This window comes from Mugil cephalus, chromosome 21 (genome assembly GCF_022458985.1).
Source record: "Mugil cephalus isolate CIBA_MC_2020 chromosome 21, CIBA_Mcephalus_1.1, whole genome shotgun sequence".
In the NCBI taxonomy this organism is placed as follows: domain Eukaryota; kingdom Metazoa; phylum Chordata; class Actinopteri; order Mugiliformes; family Mugilidae; genus Mugil; species Mugil cephalus.
The window spans coordinates 13,745,624-13,768,172 of NC_061790.1; the positions used below are offsets into that span (position 1 = coordinate 13,745,624).

General features: G+C 43.4%; 2 protein-coding genes across 6 annotated transcripts; one reads left to right on the plus strand and one right to left on the minus strand.

Moving 5' to 3' along the window:
* Positions 1-80: 80 nt before the first annotated feature.
* znf410 (zinc finger protein 410) lies at positions 81-15,070 on the plus strand. Of its 4 annotated transcripts, none has more exons than XM_047573669.1 (12): positions 81-1,726; positions 3,263-3,354; positions 3,436-3,487; positions 3,589-3,772; positions 4,737-4,922; positions 5,793-6,011; positions 8,795-8,954; positions 10,032-10,213; positions 10,670-10,759; positions 10,887-11,006; positions 11,976-12,095; positions 13,975-15,070. In XM_047573669.1, the coding sequence occupies exons 3-12, from the start codon at positions 3,455-3,457 to the stop codon at positions 14,073-14,075; spliced, it is 1,395 nt and encodes a 464-aa protein (XP_047429625.1). In that variant the 5' UTR covers positions 81-1,726; positions 3,263-3,354; positions 3,436-3,454; the 3' UTR covers positions 14,076-15,070. The 4 variants fall into 4 exon arrangements, with proteins under 4 accessions (XP_047429625.1, XP_047429624.1, XP_047429626.1 ...); XM_047573668.1 differs by lacking the exon at positions 81-1,726 and adding an exon at positions 2,806-2,946; XM_047573670.1 differs by lacking the exon at positions 81-1,726 and adding an exon at positions 2,806-2,946 and having other exon boundaries at positions 5,793-6,005.
* Positions 14,287-22,522, minus strand: LOC124998976 (ectonucleoside triphosphate diphosphohydrolase 5-like). 2 transcript variants are annotated; one of them, XM_047573673.1, is made up of 14 exons: positions 22,238-22,522; positions 19,778-19,998; positions 19,263-19,342; positions 18,851-18,994; positions 18,237-18,312; positions 17,733-17,768; positions 17,318-17,406; positions 17,143-17,225; positions 16,850-16,911; positions 16,399-16,500; positions 15,999-16,142; positions 15,620-15,676; positions 15,324-15,439; positions 14,287-14,996 (listed from the first exon to the last, which is right to left on the minus strand). In XM_047573673.1, exons 2-14 carry the CDS (start codon positions 19,989-19,991, stop codon positions 14,913-14,915), a joined length of 1,287 nt encoding a protein of 428 aa, XP_047429629.1. In that variant the 5' UTR covers positions 19,992-19,998; positions 22,238-22,522; the 3' UTR covers positions 14,287-14,912. The 2 variants fall into 2 exon arrangements, with proteins under 2 accessions (XP_047429629.1, XP_047429628.1); XM_047573672.1 differs by lacking the exon at positions 22,238-22,522 and adding an exon at positions 21,739-21,825.
* Positions 22,523-22,549: the final 27 nt, after the last annotated feature.

Consider the following 22,549-nt stretch of genomic DNA (forward strand, 5'->3'; position numbering starts at 1 on the left):
GTAATGATAATGTTCGTCTCTGTCTGATAAACAAAAGTTCAGACGTTTGAATTGGGAATTAATTGTGGGTTTTCTGAAATCCAACTGTGGTTGCATATCCAGAGTAAGGACTTAATCCTTTTGGGGGTTTTTTTTGTTAACAGACTGACATGTCAACAGTTTTGTCCTCACTCAGAGTGGTTATATGACTGTAAGTGAATAGGTTAGTTTGAGCTTTCAGACTCAAATGTAATGTGAGTCTATGGTTTCAGTCTCTCTGGCTGATAGTTTGAGGTCATTCTTCTCACTGCAGTGAAACAGCCTGATATCGCTGTGCTTGTTGTTATATAACCGCCCACAAACCACCATCTCTTCTTCTTTTCTAACTTCTGATGAGCTTAACATTTTGAAATTTGTTTGTGGTGCAGACGCTTTTCCTGTACATTAACTCCTCAGCACGTTGTAAATCAATCTGCTTGTTCCCACTTCCTTATACCGTCCTCGACTACTGTCCCCACCCCCCCACTTTTTGGTGGTTCTGGGATCCATCTGATCTTGGCTTGGTTTGAAAGTTATTCTCTCTCCAAATGAATCCTGACTTTTTTATCTACTCTCCTTTGATCTTAAGTCTTTGCTCTTTTGAAGAACTTGGTCGTGGCTGAACTGGATCTGTTTGACAAGATGTTGAGACACTGTTTTGCACTAAACGAGTTGATGTAATATATTATAAATCTAGCAGATGTTCAGAAGGCCCACAATTCATTAGTGAATACCCTCTGGTATTCGTGTGTGAAGGACACTTGCCACGTGCTGAATATTTGTGGCAACTTCTGTTACACATTTCTGCTTCGAAAGCCACTGTTGGCCCATTCCTAAATCATTTTTGACGCATGAAAAAGAAACATAAGACTTTCCAAACGCCTGTAATATCTCAGTTGTGGTAATAGAGGAGTCATTTGTTCAAATACCACATGTCCTTAATGAAGGCCTAATACAGACACTAGTCAAGAGAGCAGCAAGTGTGCTTGGACTATTTTGGACTAAAACAAATGCTCTTTTTTACAGCTGTCACAGTCTTCACAAATTAAAAACGGACCAAGAGCACACCTCGCACACCTGATCTTAAAAGGATCCGTTCAAGCTGTTTTGCTGGCCGACTCCTCCTCGCTCTGCTGCACAGCTGCAGAATATTCCCGGGGCTGATGGTGATGTTGTGCTTTCTTAACGGTTCCCTCTACAGTCAGAAAAACTTAAAAATGCTTTGAGGGCCTTTTAGCTGAAATTAGACCTTGCTGTTCTGATGCTGGTCCACTGCCAGTGGAATAAATGCTCATACTGGAATATAAAAAGAGGCCAGTGATGTTCCGGCTGAACAGCACAACAATGCTGCCTACAGTAGCGTGTTTATTTATCACAGAGTGATTGCCAGCCACTGTCGGAAACATGAGAGTTGCTTGTGTTTACACGGATTCGCACAGCTTTGGTTACCCTTTCCTGGTGACGGATCGTTTGCTGCCCGGACTTTGTATGTTACGTGCTGTGTCACAGGTCGCCGTTGCCGTTGTCTTGGTGTGGTCATGTTGTGTGACTACAGTTTTCCGTTTTAAAATGGGAAAAGCGTCAAGACTTCTGCAGCGAGGGGACCGCTTTTAACACTGGATTTCTCTGCTTCTCCTTCGTTCATTTTAAAGATGCTTTTAAGGACATCTCAGTAGTTAACCAGCAGCAGCAATGGACTAAATAATCGGTACAGTTTTCTTTTATGTTAATCAAGGGAGTTGTTTGGAGGAAACACTCGGTTCAGTGGAATTATGCAGACTGAATGTAGCTTTGCAGTCTGTTTTTTTCCATTATAAACATATGAGCGCAGCAAAAACATTGCTTTTATGTGTTCTAGTCTGAAACCTCTCAAAACCTGAAGGATAATTACGTAATTATTTGATGTAATATGCTTCAGGGCTCTGTTTGTCTCTTTCATTTTAAGTTGGACCTCGTTGCTTCTGTAAATAAATGTCATTCCAAAAAAAAAAGACGCCCGTGTTGGATGTTGATGTTTTAACCCCTCATTTTATAGTGAAATGTATGTAAATGAGTGGCGCAATCTCTTGGCTCTCCAGAGCTATTTTAAATAACGTGTGAGGTAACAAGAGGAGGCCTCACATTAAATCTTAATATGAGATTAGAGATTAAAAACAGTGAGTGGAAAATGTGTAATTTTGGAGAACTCCTTGTAGCTTTCACAACACATTGGGCAAGTCGTCAGAATTTCCTCCCTTGTAGCAGAAAAAGTCAAAACACTGAGCAACGTGTGAATGTTGCCAACAAGAATTAGTGTATTTTAGTTTAGTTTTAGAATGGATGGGATTTAGTGTATTCATTCATAAAGTCTTTGACGTTTTTCATTTTAGTCAGTGTCTACCTAGACATAGGTGGACACTGACTGAAATGAAATTAAAATAAATGTAAGTTTTGAATTGTGGCTGTGATTAACGAATCAGACTTTAGCTTCCTCCCACCATCCAAAGACATGCTTGTCAGGTTAATTGTGCTTGTTAGGTGATTGTAAATTGGCTCTAGGTGTGAGTGTGAATTTGAATGGTTGTCTGTCTCTCTGTGTGAACCCCGCTGTAGACTGGAGACCTGTCCAGGGTTAGCCTTTTATCCAGTGACAGCTTAAAAGAGGTTAAAGGAGTTAAAATGTTAAAAGTTGCATATAAAATAAATGTAACCACTTCAGAGTTATCTTTCTGGTCAGCTAGCTGAATGTTTAGTTCAGTTCTCAGAGTTGACCGCTGGGGGGCGCCGGTGACACAGGCTCGCCTCTGAGGCTCATTCTGAGGAAAACGCGGAAGTGTACTAACATTGTGCCATCAGAGACTCCGTAGAGCGAACCTGCTACTCTGTTTTGAGACAATTGTCCGGCTAAGTTACTTTCTCCTTGTATCCCAGTTACACGGCTATTGCGAGGTAACGTTAGTACTGTAATGCTCCTGGAAATGTAAAGGAATTAAATACTTACACAGCGTGTCAATACCGGCGACGTTTAGACAGTGGGCAGCTATAATTTGGGTGACTAGCCCCGGTAGTTAGCTTTATGCTAAGTTAACAGTGTTGACTGTTTTCTGGCTGATTAATCCAATACACTTTAAATTGACGGAGTGCTGTCGAGCTCCAGCTGCATTGTTTGGGTATCTACCTTTAAGGTGTAGCTGCTTCTGTCAGTTTGAAAAGCCGAGACGTTTCCTCGTTAGTTTGACGTGTTGTCCCTTGTTGTTGACCGCAGACCTCTTGTGATGGCGTTGACTCCAAGATGACCTGCAGCCCGAGCCCATGAACAACGACAGACACTCTCACATTTAGCAGGTCATATTTAAGGTATGCATCGTTTTACTCAAACTTGAGCCAGATTTTGTGAACGTGGGAGTGTTTGATTGTTATGTTGTCTTTTCTCTACAGGTTCCACACAGGGTGACCCATGCTTTCAGATGAGCTTGACTCCAAACCAGAGGTACTGTTCTCATCATTTCCTCCATCTTCAATGCAGAGGCAAAAATAATCTCAACATGGTTTTGTTTTCATGCTTTGAACCTTTCCCTCGTGTGCTCCCAGCTGCTGGTGCAGTTTGTACAGAACGCGTCCATCCCGTTGGTGCAGGGTCTGGAGGACTCGGAGTCCAAACACCCCTGCCTGCCTCTGCTGGCCCCAGCTGAGAGGTCCCTGTGCAGCCCCCTAGAGCTCACAGGTCAGCAGGCATTCTCTGCCATTGTCCTGTCCACCACAGACCAAATCAGTGGTATCCAGAGCTTACTTACCTTTTACTACATGTCACACAATACCATTCTTTTTTTTTTTTATTGGTTAGTTATGCGGCTGCATCCCTTGTTGAGATCCTTGTAGCTGTAATAGAACATGAATCCCACAATAGATAGGTCCAATGCCAGGACTGTGGAACATAACAAGGAGGTGATGGAAGGCTACATCTCTGCTTCTGAATCTCTGAAGTAAACAGCATCTTGCATCACTACCAGAGAGACAATTATTTGGTAAATTCAATTCAGAAATGTGTCTGCAGTCAGTCCCCCTTGAAAGTGACGTATTTAACCTAATATGCCATATCTTTAAATCCAAGTGCCGTATTGTGCTAAAAATTTCACAGCACACCTGCCCGCCTTCTTGTTTATGCATGCAGCGTTTGTTGTTTTTGAATAATCTTCTCGTTTCACAGCATCTTGACGCCCTTCAGTTCGAAATTCTGTTCAGATTTACACCTGCGCTGTGTTGCTTTTCACCCCATATTACTCAAAGTGACAAGCCTCGGCTGATGCTGCAAATTAGCTGCAGTGCTCAGAAAAAAAAAAAACGAACACCTTCCTTTCCAAAGATACTTCAACACCTGTAGGTTTTCTGTTCTGAGGCATAATTTGTCTTTATGACACAGTGTCTGTGTTTAAGATTTGGCTGAAGCTCTAATAATCCAGGGAGCTCAGATCTGAAACTGCGCATATAAGATAAAAACTTGTTGAAGGTATCTATTTATTAAAGCTTTCCTATAGAATTTTCCTGTAAGCAGACTCACATATATTTATAATAAGTGTTGCTTACCAAATAGCTTTGTGTTGATCCTTAAAGCTTTGGAAATGCATTAAATACATTTTAAACTTGTTTATTTTGACATCTCTATATCTGTCCACGTCTCCCAGTTTACACGGCTGCTTTTCTGTTTACATATTAAACACAAACCCTGGTTTCCCCCTCAGATGGAGGCCTGATCCACGAGCCCGAGAGTTCCCCCTCCCTTTCAGAGTTTGGAGGTGTGTCAGAGCAAGGCGCGCTGGTGGTCCAGACACACTCCCACACGCCGGTCTCACCCAGCCCCCCGCCCATCCTCCATGACCTCCAGCAGTCGGACAGCACGTCATACGTCCTGCTGAACCTTGCGAAGGGTAAATAAAAACGGAAACTGTACATCAGCCGAGTAGGCGGTGTGCTCACGCTACTTAAACAATGCGGTCCTCAAAGCATCCTGTGTCCATTTACACCTGTACTTAGAGCTGCCCCCTTATAATCAGATCACCCGGGACAAATGTTAATGTGAAGTGTGGACGGGGCGGACGGTCTCTGTCTCTGTAGGCCAGCGAGCTCACAATAAAGCTGTCTGTCTGTGCCTGTCAGGTTCTCGATTGGCTGCCAGTCAGACGTCCAGAGTTCAGAGGAGGAGAAAAGAAAAGGTTTTCCTCCTCTCTCTTATAACTATAACACAGTGTTCGCTGTGTTGAAGCAATGAATGAATGAACGGAGGATTGTTAAATAAATGAATAACGATTGATAAATCATTAATGAAAGTAAATTTAACTGTGCCCCAAATGGAAATAAAGTTATCCAGATTCCACAAAGTACTAAAAAGAAACGAGGTGACACATTTTCATGAGAAAACTGTGAATGATTTTGGCTTGAAGAAATAATCCTTGGCAGGCACATTCTCTTGGTTCATCAGCTCTTGGCAGGAGAGTCAAAAAATTAATTTGGGTCTCTTGACATGCACCTTCTTTTTCGGAGTGTGCTGTTTTCTGTGAGTGAGTGAAGTGAAGGACAGAAACACTTGTATAAATGAAACCATAAACAGCTTTTTAAGTGTGTGTGTTGGCAAACGTCTTCTCGACCTTTCAGAATAAAACCATAATATTAAACCCAAAATTGCTCAGCATGCTGGGAGGGCATTGATATTGAATGTGGCCTGCAGGGATTCAGGCCATTGGTCTCGCAGAAGTCTGCAGTGTTCTTTAATGTCTCGTTCGCCTTTTCTGTCCTCTCAGGCATCACAGCGTCCTCGGAGTCCTTGATCTTCGCAGATGGCGCCGGTGACGATGACGATGAGGGAGTCTCATCGGGGGACTACGGTATAGATGGCAGCGCTCCCTGGTATCTGCGGGTACAGGAGCTGGCGCACGACAGCCTGATTGCAGCCACGCGGGCGCAACTCGCCAGAGACGCCAAGGCCAGCCAGGACGCCAGAGCTGCTAGCGTCGGTAACGGTAATGTCACTTTGTTTTATTAAGACAAGCGGAGGCGTTTGTCTTACTGGAAAATCACGTCCGACAGGCTCTTCCTAATGTGATGTTATGCCACTTAAAGGTTGATCATAGTCAGCTGTCTGTGATGGAACTTCACATTTGAGGATAAAATCAGATCAAAAAACGTCAGTAAACGGCGCATATTTCTGTTCAGCTCGTCTACTTACAGCAGACATCAAAGACAAAGAAATGAGGTCAGTGATGAGATGAAAATGTAATTGCCTCCAAATCAAAGTAAATGTGTAGCTCCATCTACATACATTCTCAAGCGTGACAGCAAATGTCCAGTGAAGTTATAAATGTCACGTGACTGAATCATTGATCATACATTATGCTTATTGTGCTGTCTCTGTAATGGTTTAATGTGCATTTAGTAATATGGCCCGGGCAGGCCTCAGGGAAGGAGAGTGGCTGCAGGTCCAAAGAGACAAAGAGCGAGCGAGCGAGAGAGAGAAGCAGCAACAGAGCACTAACCATAAAGTCAGGTCAAGAGACACACATGTGATCAGGTAATCAAGAAACATTTTATATTATGGATAATAGAATGGCTGAGGACTCCCAAATATTCTTAATTTGTTTTATTGCCAGAAGCAGTCGATACCACTCTGTCTGTGTGTGTCTGTCCAGTCAGCAGAGTCAGTCGGTCATCGGAGTCCAAATCTTTAAGTGGCTTGTTGGAAAGAAGAATACTGAAATGGGATCAGATCACATAAATGGGTCTTGGTTTTGATCTGCATCACACCTTCACCTCACAACGTTTTAGTGGGGTAGGCAGGATTTCTGGAAAAAATACTGTAAGAATCATAAACTGCTCAAATAGTTAAATAAATTGCGTACTCTATATTAATTATTATTATTATTTCCCCTTGATTTGTCTAATTGTCACTGTGTTAAGAAAGATAAAGTAGATATTATTAATACAGAACATTTTGAATAAACAGCCTCCCTTACTTCATGTCTAGTGGAAACAGGTGCATCATAAACATCATCACAGAATCCCAGACAGTGATACTGCACTCAGTGGAAATATCATAAAGTACATTTATTTGTTTTTAATCATAATGAGTCTTAAAAAAGAGGAAATTAGATGGGGACACTTGTATTGTTGTCGTATTGTGCTTTTTTCTGTCTCTTTAAAACATTTACACTGAGCCCTTCCTGGCCTCTGTACCTGCTGTTATTCCATAACTATGAGACCATATTGTGATATGTAGTTGAATCTAGAGCACTGTAATCTGGATTTGGTCACCTTTAAGGTCAACGTAATCCAGTCCGACGTTTCTCTGAAAAAACAGCACAAAAGTCAGACGGAATATCTGCTCATGTAGCCGAATCCAGGTCATTCTGATCCAGGTTAAACTTTTTGAGCAACCAGGGACGGCGGTCTGCACTGGATGTAAAGAGTCACAGAGTACTGTGTAACACCAGCTGCTGACTCTAGCAATAAACGTTAATTCTGCTATAAGCGATCTAGATGTAGTCCAGCACAACAATGTAAACAACCTACGGCAGTCAAACTCAAGTCTCAGTCTGTCACTTATTTAGTTCACTGGGTCCTTACGTTCATCTCATCCTCCTGTTAATCTCCTCCTCTGATCTGAAGCATATATTAATTTCTAGCAGCACATGGCGCTGTAGCGAGCTGTTGACCCCCACTAGGAGTCAGGGCTATATCAAAAGCCATTTTTAATTCCCTCCACGGGCTGCCTTGAGATAAAGATTGCACCCATGACATTCGAGGCACTCCTGGCAACATCTGTGATCTTTGAACCACTCCTGAGTCAAATTGCAGCTGGAGGTCCTGGCTAAAAAAATAAATAAATAAATCGATCTGAGAGCGTAAGAAGTTCCTATGTTTGCCTGCTCCGGGTTTTATCCTCCCGTCCCGGCCTGGATCTGTCTCACATGGTTTGCGATCATCTGCTCATAAACACACAGAGAATACAATACACAAGTATTCATAGAGCGTGCTGTTTGTTTATTTAGTTATTTTGTTGCGCTACTTCTGATTGTGCAGCTGTATTGAAAATAGCTAGTCGGATGAAGAGAGTAATGGGATCTGTATCTTAATATCTGCCTTTACTGATTATCATATTCCCACAGTTCTTTCCTAATAAAATATTCAGTTTTATTCCAGGCTGTCCGTGTGTTGTCCTGTAGCCCAGTTAAACTAAAGATGGACTCTCTTGGCACAGGTGTTCTTTTCTCGCCACATTTATCTTTGGCCTCGTATTATTTCGATTAAGGCCAAGTAAGAATAGACATTTTTTAAGTCTAGCACCACATTAAGAAATCTGATTACTTATACTGAGCATTTCTACTTGTTCTAAAGGTCTTGGGATAATTTTCTATCTTGTTGCAATCTGATATTCATTGTGCTGGGTCCAGTGGGTGACTAAAGCTGCTCCATCCGAGCCACTGCAATGGCCGACCCCCACTAACTCGCATTAGATTAGCCGTGTTTCCTTCAGCCGTGGGGTATCAGTTGTAGGTGCATTACCGCTGGAACGCCACATGAAAAACTGGACCTGTTAAAAGCGTTTGAGGCGGGGAGTCTGGTCAGGTTAAAAGGCACTGATTGCATTCAGCGTCGGGTTGTTTTCTTTGGGCTGCAGTTGTTCGGCGGCTTTCGGTCACTAACCGTTGATTAGCCTTTATGGAGTCGGGCTCCAGAGGCCGGCCACCTGGCACTCCTGGATTGTTTTCTGCACAGCCCTGCTCACTTTCCCTCTCCGGTTGCCTAGGTGACCACACACACGGCTTGATAGCTGACGGCGACAAGCGAGAGCTGCCGCCCCGACCCAGCCGCCCCCTCTCCAAGCAGATCCTGCGCTGCTCGTTTGAGGGCTGCTGCAGGACGTTCACCTGGCCGGCTCATCTCAAATACCACCTCAAAACACACAGGTAACGCACACGCGGCGGTGGAGGATGGAGGGGTCTGTTCCCATCAAAGGGCCGTTGCCAAAGTGTGCAATTTCAGGCTAATATGGATAAATTCCTCATTAACAAATAATAATGCAAACTCCCCAGCTTTCAAATGTCATTACGCACAGCACAAATCATTACACAGTTAATATTTAAATTATAGTTACAATCAGATCTTAGCTGATTGTACTTGTAATTTTTGAGTATCATCTGTAAAACCTAAATGCAGACATTTGTAGTCACGACAAAGGCGTCGCTTTGAAGTGATACACCGATGCACTGACTGAACAGATGCAAAGAGCTACGCCGAGCTCAAAGGGGAATAGCTAAACGCCATCAATTCAAAGTGTACACACTAGATCCAGAAAACAAAGGAAGGGTTTAATATCATTAACCGACAAAAGCATTTGAGGAATCAGAGTAAATTCTAAGGACGGAGTCCTGGCTTCATTTCCAGTCCCGAGTTTTTCCATGCACCAGAATATCTTGCAGGATCTGTTGAGTTGTTTCATGGAAAAAAATCTCAAATTATCATATTTAAATAAAACCAGCCAATGCAAATTCTGTTCTGTCAGTTTCCACCTGCAGCCCTACACGTCACTGTGATATGAAATAAAGCTACAACATAACAGACCTTTTCTAGAGGCCCCTCTGAATGCTCCATGTCCCCGCGGCCTCCGGGGCTGTGAATTCTTAACTAACGGTCTACATGAGGATCAATAATGGATGTTTTTGATAGTAGTGCAGATGTAGAGGGTTTATATTTATCTGAGACAGGCGCGTTGTATCAGAGCTGAGCAGGTGTTTCACACGGCCACGACGAAGCGGCAGTCACAGCTCAGGTAGTGTTTATTTGCGCTGCAGGCAGACTGCTCAGGACAAGGAGAGAAACACAGCTGAGACTTTGAAAGAAGAGTGTATTTATACTGCAGGAGCTCTGTTAACATCGGCGCTGGATATCTATTTGCGGTCACCCCGTCTGGCCTTGTGGCAGGCAGCAGCACGTGTGCACAGGAGACACAGAGGTCCGTTTGTTTGGTTATCTCTTGCTCCTAGGAACGACCGAATGTTCAGGTGCGGCGCGGAGGGCTGCGGGAAGAGCTTCTACGTGCTGCAGAGGCTGCAGGTTCACATGAGGACGCACAACGGCGAGAAGCCCTTCATCTGCAAAGAGAAGAACTGTGGCAAAAAGTTCACCACGGCTGGAAACTTGAAGAACCACAGACGCATACACACAGGTGGGGAGCAGGAGATACCCGCGTATAAAAGCCCAAACGCGCTGGAAGCAATAACCGACTCGGGCCATTTGACTCTGATCATTTAATGCTTCCTCGGTGCAGTCGGGGCTGGAGATTTGAAGAGTCAGCAGCACTGGCGCCTCCACTTCACTGCTGCAATCAGTAACACTACTCTGTCATATTTTATTTAGGGTGACATTAAGATTTTGATGGCCTGCTCCTCAGTCTGCTGCTTCTGTCTAGGGATCAGTTGGCAGAACAACTACATCATACACTGCTTATATTTTGCTCATATGTCTGGATGAATAGTTTTGTTGTTTGTGTCTTCTACAAATAACAAAAAAACCTGTGTTGGGTCAATCAACACGTGGCTTCAAACACATTCACGTCTGATAGTTTCTATACATTCCTGCAAATTTGCACTGTGGAGGTAAACGATGTGTGTGTGTGTTACAGGAGAGAAGCCTTTCCTGTGTGAAGCAGACGGCTGTGGCCGATCCTTCGCAGAGTATTCCAGTCTACGAAAACACATGCTCGTACACTCTGGTGAGCGGGGCAGAGTTTACAGCCGTACAGCCGAGCGCTTTTTCATAATTAGTGCGCTACCGATAACAGCGGCGGCGTCCTGACTCAGCTGAGCAGGGGATCACAAGGACTGTTTTGTGTTTCTTAGGCGAGAAGCCGCATCTGTGTGGGATCTGTGGGAAGACTTTCTCTCAGTCCGGCAGCAGGAACGTTCACATGAGGAAGAGGCACGGAGAGGAGGGGCTCAGCGGTGAAAGCAGAGAAACAGGTCTCTTTTTCTCACACACACACACACACAAACACACACACCCGGTGGTAGGTGGATATGCTAATTCCTGGATTGCCTAGCTTCGAGCAGCTCATACATTTTATAACGTGGATAGAGATGGTGTTGGTTTAAGTTACATTTAGGAATATTTCTTGAATTATTAATCGCACTTATGAATTTATCATTTAAATTTTTATTCTTAAGGGCCGGCAGCTGAACTGCACATATCTTTGAAAGAGCAGAGACAGCACAACCGCGCTGCAGAAACCGGCCCGTTAGGCATCTTATGATGGGGTCAGATCCTTCTGAGAAGTCGTAATCTTCAAGTTAAAACGCCGTAGTAACACAAATTCCCTTTCTTGTTTTATTCAAACGCCCTTTTGCCTTTTACTCCCAAATTACAAAAATATATGAGTGGATTCTTGAATAAGTCTCCCGCCGCAGCTCAGTTCACTCCGGTCCCTGTAATTTTCCGAAGCAATTCAGATTAAAAGGGTCCTTCAATGAGCACCTCGCACTTCGGTATCTGGACTAATCGTGCAAAATAAGATTAACAGCAGACAGCGCAGTTGCCTCCTTGTCACGTCGCTGTAGCAGGAGGGAAGCACCACAGCTGAATCACCACAGAGGAAATGCTGCCAGAGCTCTAATTATAAACAACAGATTTATTCGGGTCAGCCTCCCCAAAGAGGCTGGCCTTTTGTAAAAGAGAAAAAAAAAAAAAGCAGAGAAAAGGAAAATGCAGTTGCACAACAGACTGGTAGTTTCTGTTCTATTTAGACATAACAGAGTCAGTGGATTAATTATTTAATTGACTGTGGTGGAATAATTATGATCCTAAAAACAAAATAATGACTTTCATGCGATGCTCGAGAGGTAATTAAACTGAAAATCTGCTCATTGCTAACTAACGGCTCAGTCCTGTAATGCAGTTATCGTGGAAGTTTGTTGTCTGTGTGCGACTAACAGGGGAGGCTCTGACACAAAGCAGCCTGCTGGAGGCAGACGGCGAGAGCGCAGACAGTATGGTCGCCATGACAACAACCGTGGAACCCATGAATCTTCATCATGCCATGCTGAGATCTCCAGGTAGGTAAATGCCTATCACAGAGGACGCAGTGTGCGAGAGGGACAGAATAACAACACATCTGACAATGCGGTAGCCTGCAGTAAACAGTCATTTGGTGAAGCTCATAATGTTCTGCAAATGTCAGAGATGCTGAGTCAACTCGTGGTGTTACTAATGTCCTGTTAAGTGTTTTTCAGTCAATGTTTGCGAGTCTTTTGGCAACCATTGTTAGCTGTTGGCCGTCTGGATGGTTTTTTGTGTTCCCTGCAACTTTTCATTTCGTACTTCTGAGCAACACAGTTGCGCCGTAACTGTGTAATTTAGTGTATTTTGCCTTCAAAGTACTATTTGACAATAGCGGTTGTCAGAGTTAAAAGATAGCTTACGTTTTATTTGATGACGGCCTTTTTTTAAATGTGAGTTTTTTTTCTTTTCCACTACAGAAAACATTACTTGAAACTTGGCAAACAGGAGAACTTTGTAATTTAATGATTATAAGCAGAGCATTTAATTACCACTTATTGAAAGTGTGTTTTTGTCATCACTGACACGGTGTCGTTTTTATTACGCCTGTTCTACTTGTTGTCTGACAGCTAGTTTTACAGATTCTCCTCAAACTTATGCATCTAGGAATAAACTCCTAACAATGGATGTTGCATCATATAAGGTCACAGGCTCATTAATGAAATTATATTAATTGACCAATTATCTGTGTTGTCTTTAGAGGTGTTTTTTTAGCTTCTGCATTCGGTGCATTAGGTGTCATTGCATGATTAACCACCCACTTTAGCACCATATGTTTAGGCCACAACATACACAACCAAAGAGGAAGCAGTAAGTCCAGCTTTATCCCCGTTCATGCTGGACTCCATTAAAGTAGCGCCCTGCCCCCGATTCCATCCTCGGTCTTCACGGTCAAGATCTCAAGGGGAACCGAGAGCTGGATTGTGTCCAGTTGTGTGACCTCAGCGCTGCTTCCCTGCTTTCTGCAGATAATGTGGTGCCGTTGGCTTCACTGGGCTGTGACCTTTAGTGTGCACCGAAGTGGTTTGAACCTGTGCGCGTGAAGCAGCTGGCATGAGGTTCAGCTCTGAATCCGAGTCCACGGCGCTCAAGCGAAAAACGTTGAATGGGCTCCTAGCAGGTGGGGAGAAGGTTTCTGCTCCGAGTGAAGGGATCTGAGTGTCTCAAGGTCCTGTTCATTACTGAAGCTAGAGAGGAGCAATTAAGTGTTGATCTATGACACTTTCCTCACCTATGATCATGAGCTTTGGGCAGATGCCACTGAAAGAACGTGAGCTTAACTGCACCTGTGGTCTCACATTCACGTCGAGGGGAGGAACCAAGGCATCGGGAGGGAGCTCAGATTGGAGCCGCTGCTCCTTCGAAACGAGGAGTAAACTGTGTTGGTTCAAGCTTGAGCAGATGCCTGGAAAGAGCGTGGGGCAAACCCAGATTATTGAGGGGATTTTAAATCCCTTCAGACCTGCAACACTGTGGAGCACCCACACTTACTGCTTTAGCAGAGGTTGTGTTGCAACCAGCATAGATGTGCAGAAACACTGGGACCAATTTTGAAAGGTTGAAACTATGTCTGAAAGTTTTAAATTCTTGCATCAGGTCTGAAAAAAGTCAGATCTCTGCACACACGTTATAATTGCTGCCGTATATCCCGTGACTCGCTCAGTTATGCAAGCCATCAAAACTTAGTTTGTCTTGAAAATTTTTAACCTTAAATTTGAAGCTTTCAAACCAATCTTTTTAATAGTTTTTAATAATGGTATGAGATTAATCCCATATGAAGCTCCACTTCCGTGTGTTTAGAGGTTAGTAGCATTTGTGTTATTAAGCAGTATTTCCTCATTGGACTGTCCTTTGTGTTTGCATCCTTCTCTACAGGGTCTGCAGACTCCGTAGTCGTCCTCTCACAGCCACACGAATTGGTGACCATGACAACAGAAGGCCATGCATATGGAGAGGATGTGGTTGCTCTGCTGTAGTCGGCCATCATGACAAACTTCACACCTATTCATAGACATCTATTTGTAAAAAAAAGATCAACCTGTAGATATTTGTAATTACCAACCAATGATGGTTTTATTTTGTGAAATGTGTGAAATGGAAAAGTTTATACAAACATTTTTTTTTTTCTCACGTTTTTTGAAACTCCCAAAGATAAACTAAGACGGGTTTGAAAAGGAGAGACAAGTGTAAGTGACCATGCATTTTAATGTGCATCATCATTGTAAACAGAAGTCTGGGGTTAAAGATGATCCCTGATGAAAAATGAATTCCCAAAACCTCTACGGCTGATCTGTCAAATTTAAGTGTACCACATACATGTATACCACCATTATCCTTATTAATAACACAAACACGTGACATTTAAAACTGCTACAGCACCGTATATTACATTGCAGCATGTAAACATTGTTGTTACACAACCAGCCACCGTGACCAAGGCAGGCCGCCCTGTTTATCAGCACAGAACAGAAAAAAAAACATCCATTTCAAACAAATCGTGCATCCAGTAATGCCCAGAGCTGCATTAACTGAGGTGTTATTGCTCGCATCTCTCATTCAGCCTCCAGTGGTTCACTTGTTCTCTGAGTAAGGCAACACATTGCTCAATTGCAGTTCAACATATTAACACTTGAGAATAATTGCTTTTTAAAAGAAATTAAGAATTACTCGTGAGATTAGTTCTGCCCTTCTGAAACAAACAGCAGATGCCTGGGCCAGTTAAATAAGGTAGAGCACATTACTTGTGTGTGTGTGTGTTAGTGACTTCCATTTAAATCAGCATCTCGTTATCAGTGTCCGTTCCTCCCTTCTCCTCAGCGGAGCTTCAGGTTGTGGAAGTGGTCCAACGTAGCGCCCAGAGCCCAGCTAGCCTCCACGTTGTTCACTTTCTTGGTTAGCTAGGAAGTGAAGATCACCAAGTTACTCAAATGACTTTTGTATTTACGGCAATAAAAAAAAAAAAGTAACAAGAGTTTTTTGGGTGTGCGATCGCTTCTGTTCATGCATGTTTTATAATAAATAGAGAAGATATTGTGCTCTTTGTTATGAAGTCTGTGGTATTATACTAGCCCTGCAGGGAAATTTTAAAGATTTGTGTGTTTCACTTTTTATTTCTTGACACATAAATATCAGCCTTTACTTGTGTCACAGGTTGTTTAAACTCAATCATGCTTGTGTATTTTTGATCAGCTTTAGAGACGTATGTTTGGCTAATACAGCCTCACCTGTAGCACAGTACTCTCCTTGAAGCCGAACCCATCCTTAAGTAGACAAGTGATGTAGGTCATGTCCATACACAGGAAAGGACTGACGGAAGGGTACTTTGTCATCTTATTGCAAACTGAGCAGAGAAAAGGAAAATCGTGTCGGTTAGGTCTGAATATCAGTCATCTGTATTCTGCTGAGAGGACGAAGGCAGCGTTTCAGATGGAAACGACATCCGCTGAGATGCACACTGGGTCTCAAGCACAGGGAGCCGCAGATCTGTCACAGTAATGATGCATTCCTCTGCCCATCTCACCCTCCTTGGCTCTCTTCTTGAAGTCTCTCACCTCCAGCATCCCTCCTCTGACATCATCTGCAACAGAGGGGGGGCGAGGGAGGGGGCTCGCATTACTCACATTTAAAATGCAATACCATTCATGACATGAGCAGATCCACATGTACATTTCCATAATACTAATAATAGAGCTTGTGGCCTTTCAGCTTGGGCTTGCAGAGGATGGCAATTTCTGTAATACCTTCACACCTATAGCTCATCAAATCCCCTGAGACAGGTGCAGATGACTCACATTTCCCTGCCTCTGTCTAGGATGTCTAGCACTGGGATGGGTAATAACAGCCTCTTGGCTGTGTATAATTATATAAGGTGTGTATAGAGTGTGTGTGTGTGTACGAACCGATAAGGCCTGCATCCACAGCTCTGTCAAAGTAATAGGAGAATGCATAGAAAACATTGCTGTCTTCAAGCTCGTGAGGCTGATGAATAATCCCCTTCACAACTTTGAGTACTTCCTGATAACAAAGCTTGTATCCTGCATAACCTGGAAAAAAACAAACAAATGTTTAGTATCTTAAGTTGAGACAATTAAATTCAAGTCCTTCATAATGGCTTTTGTGGACATTACAGCTAATATTTAGATGCGGGATATATGCCAGATGTTTGTCGTCAGATAAAAAGTTTGGTTTAATGAAAAAAATAATAATAATCAAATGGAAGAATGTTTCAATATCCAATAAACAGGAGCTTTTGATTTAATGCAATATAATCTTAATATAGTTAATTAAATGGTACCTTACCATCTGGGTCCCCGCTCACTTGATAGGTCAGACCTCCGAAGCTCCATTCATCCCTAAATTTTTTTGGTAGACAGGAACTCTTAAAAACCTGCCACTCCAACCCTGCGAGAGCATGGACAGAACAACTTCACTAAAGGTTACCACAGTCTGACTCAAGAACTCGGGACAGAACGCAATTTTCTCTCAAGCCCTTCGGTGACTCATCTTTGGGTATCACTTGAATTGTTTATTAGAAAGAATGCTTGAAGTACACCTCAGAAAAAAAAAAAAAAAACGTCTCTCTCTTATTACTCATTTCTCTTGGTATTTGGAGAAGGGAATAAACCACCACAGAGGCCACTAGCGAACCGACTCGCCGTAGTGTCTCAGCATCCTTCAGTGACAGACAGTGAAAACATTAGACGCAGCTAATGGCAGTGGAGCGGCTTTACCACATGTACGACCACTGTACCTTCTGCACCCAGAGCGCCCAGCGTGGCCAGTCGCGCTGCCATTAGTCCATTTCCAAGGTAACTGGAGGAAGGAAAGAGGATTGTTACAGATGAAGATGAACCAAAAACTGTGCTGCCTGCGTAATATTCACATCTTATTGACTAACAACAAACTAAAAGCTTGACAATGTGAAACAAATTCAAGAGAATTAGCAACAAAGTCAGTGGCATTTGTAGTTTAATATATGGAATAAACTTCAAATGTAAGACTAATTTTTAACAATAAACTAACAATAAATATTGAATATGTTACCTGTGAGTGTACAATTCATATGTCGAGTTGAAGAATTCGAATCTGGCAACGTAATCAGCAACAGGCACGCTTTCGATGGTTTTCTACGGTGGAACACGCAGGACGTACAGGGTTATCAATAAATAAAGAGCTCACTTTGTGGACAGATCTGCAAACACTCTACGTAGCTACTGACCCGGAGTTTCGGCAGGAAAGTGATCTGCGTCGATCCTCCGCCCAAATCCAAGATCCCCACCGTCTTCTTCATTTGCGCATTCAGGTGACCTGAAAATATTCCCCACTTCAATGCAGCAACCACAACAGAGGATAGCGAAACAGTTCCACCTGGGACGCTATCCTACTTCACACGTGTACGAGCTCAAAGTGTAAAATTCCAGCGTTCAGTCTGAAGCAGATCAGAGCAGTCCCCTTCAGGCGATGAATTCGCAGTTGTGCACAATCAGCCTCAACTGGTGTTATAATAAGACACCTTGGCTCTTATACTGTAAAATTCAATATTGATATAGAGCAGCTATCATCAGAGACCACAAGTTCCTACGTGAACACATCTTGTTTTATGTTCTACGTAGACGTGAATTTAGGGTTCTTACCTGTTAGAAAGTTCAAAGATATCCAAGCCAGGATTCCTACACACAAAATCAGCACACAAGGATGAGAATACAGATATGTCAGGACACCTACACAAGCTGCCTCTTAAAAAAAGCTATTGACAAATTTAGTATATACACTCACATGCAAGACCTATAATTCTATAAACGAGGCTGAGATGCTGACAAATCAATTTCACCACAGATCAGCAGACAATTACATTTTGTCCACCGCATAATTACAGACTTTAAGGGTCAAAACAACTTTGTGGTGAAAAGCCATTTAATTGTTTTTCACATGTCATCATGAGAGACGGCTATAATCAACGGCAATTTAGTTAACTGCGCTCAGTAAACAAAAGAATCCTTATAGAAGTCGCACGGCGCTCTAATAGCAGGGCAGTCGGATCACTGGTACCGCACACAAAATGCTGCGAGGACGCGAGCGCCTGTGAGGATCACTGACGAATGTGTTGCTTGTCGGGACAGAGGGAGGGCAGACGCTACCTTCGTTCGTGCCGTTCATTATGCTGACGCTGTCGTCTGGGACCAGAAACGGAGATTCATCAAACGCGCGCTGTACCTGAGGAGGGTGAAGAAGAAGGAGAAGCAGAAGAGGAAGAATAAGAGGAAGAAGAAGAGCGGGGGAAGCGTTAGAATGAGGGAGATGAAGTAGCGGGATGGGGTAAATGAGAGCACCGGGGAGCTAAGGAAAGCAGCACCGAAATGGCCTCATTGTTATCTACTGTAATGGCAGCTCATCCAGAGGTGCCCTCCTCTTGAAGGGATTAATTAATTCCCTCAGGGGGATTAATAAAGTATCATTTATCTTCCAAGGTGTCCCCGGGCTATCCATTACTATCTTATCCCCTCCACATGAGCCTTCCCTAATCTCACAGGACTCTGATAACAATACTTCTCCTCTTGTCTCTGCCCTGAAATGTTCTCTTCTTTTTTTTTTTTTTTTTTACCAGCTGCTTCGCTGGATGAGGTGTTGTGGTTTCTTGTGAAATTATCAGACAGTATAGCGCTAAACAACTCCCTCATGATAAGGAAGTGCGCTCTTGGTCCTGTGCAAAGGGGACCTCAATCACATCTCGGTGTGAGTGCACTTTTTTTACCTGGTCTAAAAGAGCCTGGGCTTTCTCCAGAGCCAGCAGCCGGAGTCCAGCTGTGGCCCTGAGGACCAGAGGAGTTCTCTTCCACTCCAGACGAGGCACCGTCTTCTTCGCCACCTTCAACAACATCCTCACCGTTTGTCCGGCCTTTTAACGTAACAGAGAACAGTCGATGCGAAAACAGAACTGTACAGAAAGTGCTTCTGACGACGAGGTGACTGATCAGAGTCGAGAAAACACTTTGAGTGTTATGTTAGCTGCAGCTTCTTTAATCTTTCTCACTTCCCACTTACTTTCACTAGCAATGCGACTCCCGCTGAGGGAGGCTACTGGCCGCATTCCTGAACACAATGTGGAGCCGGCGGACCTTTTCCTTCGGTTCAATGCGATTGATTCGATTTGACAATGAACTCACCATTTCGGGGGAGTCGGCGTACGCGGACAACCCCGGCTTTATGGAATGGAACATCTCATTGTCCAAAACAGGCAGCTGCTCTGAAAGACACAAGATCCACCCACATCAAAACGAGTTAGCAGCTATTAAAAGCATTAAGAAGTCTAAATCTGCTTAACATACAAATGCAGAACACGTCCCCCTTTTTCTGAGGTGTGGTAACTTCAATGTGACAAAGTGGGACTATTAATAAAATAGTAGATTATGTCAGGTATAACCTCTGTCCCCTGAAGTGTGAATTAACAGGTTTACAGAAGTGTGAGACTAAAGGGAGAGAAGAAGAAACGCGAAGGAAATGCAACTGTCTGTTACTCTGCCGTCAATCAAAAGTGTCTGGGAGAGTTTTAAATACATTAAATGACACTATTTCCGCAATAAGAACATATGATTTCATCTATTTTCCACCCTGGATGCCGATAAAAAAAAGAAAAAATGGAAAGGTCAGATTAATCTGATGCAGCTGAGCCCTGTGTTACCTGAGTCACTATGGATAAAGGTGTAGACGTGAATGCGCGTCCCCGTGCTCCCTGCGTCAAACATCACCGCGTAGAAGATGCGGCTGTGGTTTGCCGGGCGGCTGAGGCTGGGAAGGATCCCGGACATGTCCAGGAGAGACGTCCTGAAATGGGCTTCGCTCAGCCCCGCGACAGCAAACAGGACCGGCAGCAGGAGAGACATGCTGAGCTTCATCTTCACTCTGGAGGATCAACCAAAAAAAAAACAAAAAACAGCAGGTCTTCTTGTTAACACCTCTGCAACACCAATTAAGTTGTTTTGAGCCGCTCCAGAAAGCTCCTCAAACTGCTGCTGATGAGCACTGGGAGATGTTAAATTACAGCACGACAAGCAACATAGTAGTAAGGAGAGAGTTCTTTACAACGCTGCGTCTGACCACACCCTGTCGACACTTTCCAGCCAACCACAGGGACGTATCCCCAAATCACCCTCTTCACCTGCACAGTCAGCTCACGGAGAAAATTTCACCATGTTGCACTGGTAAATGTTAGTTCTGTGATGCTGATGTTCGATCAGTACAACTCGAGTGAGCCTCAACGTCTCTCCACAGAAGTACAGAATTATGAAATAAACCTCAAATGCCTCAGACAAGCATCTCTCTGAGAACCCCCTGCTGAGGCACTATCTCACTGATTACACAGACATTTAACAGACCGGGGGCATTTAGCTTTAGAGACATTCCCGCTTGTGAATACCAATTCAAGTTTCAGACTCCAGGCATTTAACTTGCGCTTTGAGACTTTACAGCCACAGCAGGACAGCATGACTTCACAATTACAAGGTTGCCTACAACTAATCCCTTTATTATTTATTCATCGGCAAAATATTTCAAAAGCTAAGTGGCATCTATAAAGAAGAGTTACGACGATATATGAGTTCCTCAAGGTTTTATGTGCCCATTTCGAAGAGGAATGCTCCTCTGCGACTTTAAACTGAAGCCTGATGCTGTTTTCACTCGTGTTCTGGCCATTTCTCCATCTCATGCTTCCTCTGCAACAAACAACAAGCATCAAAATTCACAAATCTTCATAAGTCACAATATACTCGCTGAACCTTCTCCACTGTTTTACAGCACCTGTAAAACAGTGGAGAAGGTTCAGCGAGTATTGGTGCAGTGGTTTGCAGTCACAGCTTATTTTTTTCACACTTCTACGTGAGCATTCGCAAATAATAAATACAGAGTGAAAACATCAAGTGAAATGATGCACGCTTTACTTCTTGGCAACAAGACGATGCATTTAAATGAAATCTTCAGAAGTCTGGTTTTGTGACTAAAGTTTTACTAGTGTCCCTGGAGAGAGGCATGAGTGATAAGTGAATTAGTGACAGTATGCTCTGACACAGCAGAGAAACGACGTGTTAGACATGTGTAACTGAGAACCTGCATCTCCTTACTCCCACTTTATGATCAGTCAGATCAAGCATAACATTGTGACCAATGGCAGGAGGAGCACATAACATTTGCCATGTTGTGATGGTGTAATGTTTTGCTAGAGAAACTTTTGGACCTGGTATTGGTGTGGACGTTACTTACTGGGGGTGTCCTGTGGTGATTACCAAACACAATGTATAGTGGGAGGCTTTAGATCCTATGGGTTGGGATGGGGTGGGGGCTCTGTGGGCCAGTCTTGTTACAGCGCAGCCATGCTAAGGGTTAACAGCAGTACCCCGGCCAATACCGGAGTAAGTGCAGCTGCTGTTAACTTTGCTGAGCCTTGGTTAGCGTGTCATTAGCATAAATTCTAACCGAAACTAGCGGCGGAAGCTACTTTCAAGGAAAGCTAAGCGAAGGTAAAGCTGAGCGAGCTAGCGTTAGGTGTCTGTCTGCAGCGTGTTAAGGTGAAGTCGTTGAACGTGCTAAATGTGTTGGTAGACTATAAAACACATTTAAAACGGAGCTAAATGGGGTGTTGGGTCTCACCATGATGACCGGCTACTAGCTGCTGGCGGTGGACGAATCGCTCCAAATATCAGTAGTATCGATACCAAACGACGCTATCGACGGCAGTCGATACCAACGCACGGATATCGATAGTTTCTCTCACGTTACAGCGGTTTCATTAAAGAGGCGACTTGACTGTGACTAAATGCTGCTGCTGTCACAGAACAGGCTCACTTTGCTTCCATGGAGGTTAAGATTTAGCTTTATATATATATTTGTAGTTTCTGAACACTCTGGTTTCATTTGTTCCAAAGTGATAATTGTGCATTGTCTGAACAAAAACTTTTAATTGTGTTATACTGTATTTTGCATTTACTTATAAACTTTGCTCAAAATCTGTATTGAATTGTAACCGAAATAACAAAAACACGTAAAGATCGTGAACACTCACTCAAATTTAGATCGATGACGCGTCCAACTTAATTATTAAAAAGAATCGTTGTCGGTATCGGCGATACCGGTCATGCATTTAATTTACCTGTATCGGATCGATACCAGATCTAGTAGTATCTCACACCACAACTTGCTGCACTTCTGTACACAGTCAATGCACTACTGTACACAGTCAATGCAGTACTGTACACAGTCAATGCAGTACTTCAACGACTGCTTCCCCGTGACGTCGTCGCGTGCTGATCTCATCGATGGATGCTAAAAATGAAACGTGCCGCCAGTGACAGAAACACAAACCTCGACTACAGAGATTTTGCTGTCAATAAGAGAGCGACCAGCCAGCAGAACCAGTATCTCTAATGTGTACATTTCATGGTCGGCTGCAAAATTATGGGCA

Bases quoted from the DNA above. Each gene is read 5' to 3' on its own strand.
- LOC124998976 (XM_047573673.1), bottom strand. From the start codon at position 19,991: ATGAAGCTCAGCATGTCTCTCCTGCTGCCGGTCCTGTTTGCTGTCGCG. The intron at 18,995-19,262 runs GTGAGTTCATTG...TTACGTTAAAAG, and splicing joins ACGCCGACTCCCCCGAAATG to GCCGGACAAACGGTGAGGAT. The intron at 18,313-18,850 runs GTAAAAAAAGTG...CACCCTCCTCAG, and splicing joins CCCAGGCTCTTTTAGACCAG to GTACAGCGCGCGTTTGATGA.
- znf410 (XM_047573669.1), top strand. From the start codon at position 3,455: ATGCTTTCAGATGAGCTTGACTCCAAACCAGAG. The intron at 3,488-3,588 runs GTACTGTTCTCA...GTGTGCTCCCAG, and splicing joins AGCTTGACTCCAAACCAGAG to CTGCTGGTGCAGTTTGTACA. The intron at 10,760-10,886 runs GTGAGCGGGGCA...TGTGTTTCTTAG, and splicing joins ACACATGCTCGTACACTCTG to GCGAGAAGCCGCATCTGTGT.